Genomic DNA, 7,386 nt, shown 5'->3' with positions numbered 1-7,386 from the left:
TCCAAGTATGTGTGTTACCATTTTAACGACAAGGAAACTGAGGTTCAGAGAGGTTAAGTAACTTGCTCAAGGTCCCAGAGCTAGTACATCAGAGAAGAGGGATTTGAACCCAGGACTGTCTGACTTGCAAAGCCCTCTCCCACCCTACATGAGTATGCTAACTTCTGGGATAGCTACATGAATATGCTAACTTCTGGGATGGCTACATGAATATGCTGACTTCTGGGATAGCTACTTTTACCTGCCAGAAAAAGCCGCTTTCAGTTTTCTGTGTTTCTGAGGTGGGAAGGGGTGGGGCCCAGGGGACCAGCCCTTGGGTTTGAAGAGACCCCCCAGGTCATCATCAGCGGATGTGTGCTTGAGAGGTCTTCTCCTGCCTCTGGATGGAGGCTGATAATTCACCTCTACCTACCCGCCCGGGCTCTGCTGAGCCAAGCTGAGCATGTGGCCAGCCTGTGTGTATCCCATAGGCAAGGAACTAAGCCTGCCCTGGTGTAGAAGAGAGTTGACTCTTGATACTAGCCGCGGCAGTAGCAGTGGCAAAATCCTGGCTGTTGGCCTATTGATTTAGCTGGATGTCTCAGAGAAGAAAATCCAATTTAAAATACATCTTCAGAAAAAGAAGGATCAGTGAGTTGAAATGGAAAACTATTAACTGGCTGAATTAGGAAAACTCCCTTTGTCCTAAAATGGTCTAAGAAAAATCCTATTAGTACAATTTTGCAGGAGCCAAATGTGTGAGAGGATCACTTTGTCTCTGTCATCCTCTGAGGGCAGGGCTCTGGCTTGGATAAAATAAGAGAAGGAGTTTATTTAGTTGCCTTGTTGGTTAGAACCTGTGCCGATGAGGCTGGATTCTGAGGCTGACCCAGAAAACTCCTTGGTTCTCAGGCTGACCAGGAGACTCCTTGCCCAGACTCCCTGGGCACTTTGTATGCCCAGTTCTTTTGAAAAAATGTGGAGAAAGAGCTTGGATGAGCGAGGGCAGCCACTGCTCACACAAAACCATCATCCCCAGCAGGCAAATTGCTCCTGGTGACGATGGGAGAGACATGGGCTGAAGCACTCTGCTGCTGCTGCTGCTAAGTCGCTTCAGTCGTGTCCGACTCTGTGTGACCCCATAGACGGCAGCCCTCCAGGCTCCCTCGTACCTGGGATTCTCCAGGCAAGAACACTGGAGTGGGTTGCCATTTCCTTCTCCAATGCATGAAAGTGAAAAGTGAAAGTGAAGTCGCTCAGTTGTGTCCGACTCTTAGCGACCCCACGGATTGCAGGCTACCAGGCTCCTCCGTCCATGGGATTTTCTAGGCAAGAGTAATGGAGTGGGTTGCCATTGCCTCCTCCACTGGCAGCATATTAATTTACTTTGCTTGCATTAAGGTCTTGTGGATAGAGAGGAAAATCTCAATTTCCCAAAATGATGAGACACCTGGTCTTTCGGATAACAGAGGGAAAAGTCCTGGAGTTCTGAAGTCTGTCTTTTCACACACGAAACTTCATGCCTTTGCATGCTGTTCCCTCTGCCTAGAATGCCCTTCCAACCCCAGAATGCTGGTGAACTCCATTTCACGCTCCAGCTTGAACATCCTCTCTTCCGTATTGCCCTTCCCTCTGTTGTCTGCCCAGATGGGCAGGTCATCACTCATACTGGAATGATTCTGGTATCATCACATTTATCTCTTAAACTACTACGAGCAACTCATTTTGAAGATGAGGAAACTGAGGCTCAGAGAAATCAAATAAGCTTCCCCAAATCTCACAGTTAGTCAATACCTGTTCTGGCCTACCCTGCCTTTCCTTCTCTTTGCCCTTTTGCCTTCTTCACTGAGATCTCAACACAAAGGGAGATTTCCTCAGGAAAGACTTCCCTAAACATTTTGGCTTGGTCAAGCCCACCTATTGTACACTTTCATAAGGCCATATACTCTTCCTGCGTAGCGCTTGCAACAGTTGTAATTGTACATTTCTCTGGATGACTCTTGGGTTAAAGCCTATACCCAATACTAGACATATCCTTGTGGAAGGAAAGGGCAATGTATATATATTGACCTTCCTGGTGGGTCAGGGGGTAAAGAATCTGCCTGTAATGTGGGAGACCTGGGTTTGATCCCTGAGTCAGGAAGATCCCCTGGAGGAGGGAATGGCAACCCACTCTAGTATTCTTGTCTGGGACATCCCATGGACAGAGGAGCCTAGCTGGCTACAGTCCATGGGGTTGCAAAGAGTCTGACACAACTGAGTGACTACACTTTGACATATATATACCTTTGTATTCTCAGCAAATAAAACAGCATCTGGGACATAATAGGTGCTCAATAAATATTTGTTGGATAAGTGAATAAAGAACTGAAATTCAACCCCCTGTCTCTAAAGTCCAACTTCTTTTCTAATATCACATGTTGGTGCTCCCCAGGAGGACAAGATGGGGTGGAGGTAATTTTAGGGTGGGGGATTACAGTACGACGCATTAGAGAAATTACCATTTGTGAGGTGTGTGTGTGTGTGTGTTGGTAGTGGTTTGAATCCAGCCTGCGTGTGGAGGAGGGGCAGAAGCTGGGGCACTGGGCAAGGGCATAATGGTTAAAAGACTTAAAAGGGTCAAGGGTTGCAGGGAGCTACTGAAGGTTTTTCATCAGGGGAGAGGCTCATAGTTATATTTGAGAAAGATCACTCTGTCTGGCACCGAGTGGAGAGTGGATAGAACCCGGAGGCTAGGATCATGTCATCATGAAACAGCTTAGAGGAGGAACAGTCCCGGGCAGGGACGTCAGTGGAGAGAGGGGTGGTCCAGCACCTAGGAGATGGGGAGGGGAACTAGTAAGTGTGAGTCCCTAGTTTTAGGCATAGACCGCTGGACAGATGGTCTTGTCATCTATGGGAGCAGAAAGCACTGACACGGGGAGATGGTTTGAGTGGGTAGAGGCTGTCTAAGGACGAGCAGGCTGGCCGTGGGACTAGGGTGCAGGTGGGGGCCAGTGTGGATGGGGCAGGTGGGTCAGGGTGGAGCGAGACTAAGGAAGGGATGAGAGAGTCCAGCCCGTTTCTAGCCCTCAGTGCAGTGCAGGTGTGTGGATCAGCGGGTCTCCAGTGAGACTGGGCAGAACCCTGCTGCCTCCTCCATGTCTCTCTGCAGCTGCTTTCCGTGGAGCTTGACACCAGACCTGACAACTCACAACTGGAGCAAGTCAGCTGGGAGGGAGGTGAGATCCAGGCACACCGCCCACTCTGTCCAGTGTTTCCTCACCGTTTGTTATAAGAATCTGGGCTTTGGGCCACTTATTCAAGTGTCAGCTTCCTCTTCTGTTAAGAATGAGACAGGAATCAATCGACCCCTCCAAAGGAAGGTCTGAAAGCACCCTGCAGGGGGAAACCCTGGACTGGCTGGAGGTCCCTCCCTCCTGCTTTCCTGCTGTATTCACCCGAATTGTTCCCCAAAGGGAAAGCCATGTAGGGACTGGGGGTGGGCGAGGTGAAAGGGTTTTCCCAAGAGGTCAGTCTTAGGATGGATGCTCGGAGAAGTTGGGAGGAGATGTTCCCTGGAGAAACCACCTCCTGGCTTCACTGAACCCTACACCACCTGATGGGGAAAGAATCGTCCCCCCATTTTGTGGAGGAGGAAACCAAGGCCCAGGGAAGTTAAAGAAGACTCTTAAGGTCACATAGTCAGGAAAAGAGTCCAGAGTAGGGCTTCGGTCTATGAGAAATCCAAAGCCCTCCTATTGAAACACTCTTTCCCGGTCTAGAAGCCAGTGATTCCAACGTGGTGAGGGCCAGGGCACCAGGGCTGGGCTGGCACCTCTCCAGCTTCCTGGGGGCGCGGGTCTGGGTCTTCCCAGGGCCAGGATCTGGAACTAGGGCGCTTCCCGAACCTGCGGGTTTGGTCGCCGGACTCTGGCGGTCGCAGCGTGCAGAGTAAGGCGCCAAGGCATAGGTGGGGCGGGCGCGCGGGAGACTGGAGCGCCGAGGCGCTGGGGCGGGAGCGCCGGCCCCGGGAGCAGCCGGGGACCGAGCAGGCAGCGCTCGCCCGGCGCCCCCGCCCCCTCGGGGGCGGCTCGCTCTCCGCTTCTCCGGCTCCGAACCAGACACAGCCGCCGCCGCCGCGGCCGCCACCGGCTGGTGCGCTGCCGGCGGCCGGGAACAGCCCCGCGAGCACCCGCCGCTCCCCGGCACCGGAGGGGCGCACCGCGGCCACCAAGCCGGTGGCACTTGAGGATGGGAGAGGGGTCCCGGCGCGCTCCGGGGACCTCCCAGCGCAGCACATGGTGAGCGCTCCCCGGGACTCGGGGATCCCTTAAGCTGCGGGTCCCGGGGTGCCATCCCCCGGGTACCTGATGGGGCCGCCCGGGGGGCGGAGGGCAGAAGTCAGGACCGCGCGCAGCCCGCCTTTGCCGCCGAACGCGATATGCTGCCTCAGGGGCGCAACGGCACCTCGCACCGGGCGCGGTCCGGGCAGCAGCAGCTGGCGCAGGAGGGCGCCGTGGGGGACTCGGAGGGGGCGACGCTGCTAGGGCCAGCGCAGGTGGTCACCGCCGGCCTCCTGACCCTGCTCATCGTCTGGACCCTGCTGGGCAACGTGCTGGTGTGCGCGGCCGTCGTGTGCAGCCGCCACCTGCGCTCCAAGATGACCAACGTGTTCATCGTATCTCTCGCGGTGTCCGACCTCTTCGTGGCGCTGCTGGTCATGCCCTGGAAGGCGGTGGCCGAGGTGGCGGGTTACTGGCCTTTTGGGGCCTTCTGCGACATCTGGGTGGCCTTCGACATCATGTGTTCCACCGCCTCCATCCTGAACCTATGCATCATCAGCGTGGACCGCTACTGGGCCATTTCCAGACCCTTCTGCTACGAGCGCAAGATGACCCAGCGTGTGGCCTTGGTCATGGTCGGCCTGGCGTGGACCTTGTCCATCCTCATCTCCTTCATCCCAGTCCAGCTCCACTGGCACAGGGACAAAGTGGGCTCCAGGGGTGGGCTGGACCCTCCATCCAACCTGGCCAACGGGACGCCTTGGGAGGAAGCCGGGGAGCCGGACAGGAGTGCGGAGAACTGCGACTCCAGCCTGAACCGAGCTTACGCCATCTCGTCCTCGCTCATCAGCTTCTACATCCCGGTGGCCATCATGATCGTGACTTATACGCGCATCTACCGCATCGCTCAGGTGCAGATCCGTAGGATCTCCTCCCTGGAGAGGGCCGCGGAGCACGCGCAGAGCTGCCGCAGCCGCGAGACCTGCGCGCCTGACACGGGCCTGCGGGCATCCATCAAGAAGGAGACCAAGGTCCTCAAAACCCTGTCGGTGATCATGGGGGTCTTCGTGTGCTGCTGGCTGCCCTTCTTCATCCTTAACTGCACGGTCCCCTTCTGCAGCGGACACCCCGACAGCTTCCTCTGCGTCAGCGAGACCACCTTCGACGTCTTCGTCTGGTTCGGCTGGGCCAACTCCTCACTCAACCCCGTCATCTACGCCTTCAACGCCGACTTCCGGAAGGTGTTCGCCCAGCTGCTGGGGTGCACTCACCTGTGCTCCCGCACTCAGGTGGAGACGGTGAACATCAGCAACGAGCTCCTCTCCTACAACCAGGACACCGCCTTCCCCCAGGAGATCGCAGCTGCCTACATCCATCGGATCCCCAACGCCGTGACCCCGGGGGACGCAGAGGTGGACAAGGAGGAGGAGGCAAGCCCTTTCGATCGAATGTCCCGAATCTCTCAGACGTCCCGGGAGGGTGACCCTGCTGGCCAGTGGGTCTGGGAGCTGAGCTGCGAGGGGGAGATTTCGTTGGGCAAAATCACACCTTTCACCCCAAATGGATTCCATTAAACTGCCTAAGCACCCTTCTTCGCGGATCAACATAACTGCACAGGCATTAACAAGCATGCAGAATACACACGGGACACACATAAATACATTCCCACTGCTGCTAAGTTTATCAGGCCTTCAGTGTCGGTGTAGCAGTCCACGTGCTCAGAAATCTCAGCGGACTGATTTGTTGTGGAATGATTTGGAGAGAGCAGTTGGAAAAGTCTTGGTCAAATGTACCCTAAGCCTAGCAGAGATGGACCCACGGTTCTGCTAGACAAGATAAGATGGTGATTGATTCCCCCCGCCCCCCCCACACCAAAAAAGTGGTCTTTAAAAAATATACTCTCCCCTCCCCTTTTAAGTGAATAGATTGTTCATTGTGAACAAGTGACTTCATTGTGTTTGGGCTGATTTTTAAGCAATAGGTTCAATCTGTGTGTAGCCTGATGGGGAGTGTCTGTATGTCTTTCCTGTATCTTGCTTCCTGTGGCCTGTGTTTTGTAGTTTCTGCTTTCTGTGTGTCTTTGCTCCAGCTGAGGAATTCTTCCTGATCTGTTCTGATGTCTAATAAACACAAATTATGTGTTCTATGGGGTGATTATTGTTGCTTTGCCAGATTGGTTTTCAGGACAGCTCCTGGAGAAGCCACAATAGCATCCTTAAAAGCAGGGGTGATTTTGGCTAGGTCTGGAAGCACACATTTATTTTCTTTACTGACGCTTTGGCTTTAAAGGTACACACAGGGGCAAGAGTTTCTGATATCTCAGACTCTTAAAAAATTAGATATACACATCTCAAGTCTATGCTGAAATCTGGCTCCATGCCACAACATCAAATATGGACTTCTTAAGCTTGCTATCCTAAATTTTTTTTCTCAGTTGGAATCTTCTTTTCAAAACTACATAATGTAAAACATTTCTCCTGATCCCTAGACAGATGCTATTGGTTCATTGGTTCTATATTATTCATATAGAATAATTGCTGGTCTTTCTCAAACTCAAATCTATAACGTTTTAAAGTTAGCTGGCTTTTGATCTACTGTGTTTTCTGAAGGAGCTTTGAAATGTTTGAGTTGATATGCTTCAAAAAACAAATCCAATTTTTAAATAGACATTTTCATTTGTGGACAACAGAAAGTGAGGGAATGCATTTTAATTAAAATGTAGGAGCCAGAGATGGTATTTGAGTGAACCTGAAATCAGGAAATCTGTCAAGGTGCTCAACCAAAAAGCCCAGTGAATTCCAGTCTTTTAGTTTTTCCTCTCTGCCACCTGCACTGCAGAGGGGAGGCGTTTAGTTCCAGAGCCATTCCAGACCAGAGCATATTTTTACCCTTAGATCTAAATGTGAGCATTGTTAATGGAAGCAAATGAAATGTGAATATGTAATTTCATACAAGTTCCTACTTTGAAGCAGGTTTCTCAAGGACAGTTCAATCAATTTTGGTCTCTTTAGGGATAATTTTATTGTCAGTCTCTTGAACAACCAGGTCTTGCTCACCGCAATATGTGCAGTGCCTGGCACATAATGCTTAATAGACAGTTGTTGAATGAATAACGCACTCTCTCTCGAATGATGAGACTGAA

At 52.4% G+C, this 7,386-nt stretch overlaps 1 protein-coding gene across 1 annotated transcript; it reads left to right on the top strand.

Moving 5' to 3' along the window:
• Positions 1–4,230: 4,230 nt before the first annotated feature.
• On the top strand, positions 4,231–6,382 carry DRD5 (dopamine receptor D5). Its single transcript, XM_043905834.1, has one exon. It carries the CDS (start codon positions 4,403–4,405, stop codon positions 5,816–5,818), a length of 1,416 nt encoding a protein of 471 aa, XP_043761769.1. The 5' UTR covers positions 4,231–4,402; the 3' UTR covers positions 5,819–6,382.
• The last annotated feature ends 1,004 nt before the right edge of the window (positions 6,383–7,386 follow it).

This window comes from Cervus elaphus, chromosome 6 (genome assembly GCF_910594005.1).
Source record: "Cervus elaphus chromosome 6, mCerEla1.1, whole genome shotgun sequence".
Lineage (NCBI taxonomy): Eukaryota > Metazoa > Chordata > Mammalia > Artiodactyla > Cervidae > Cervus > Cervus elaphus.
The sequence above is the reverse complement of the archived record's forward strand: the minus strand, read 5'-3'. Positions and strand labels throughout refer to the sequence as shown.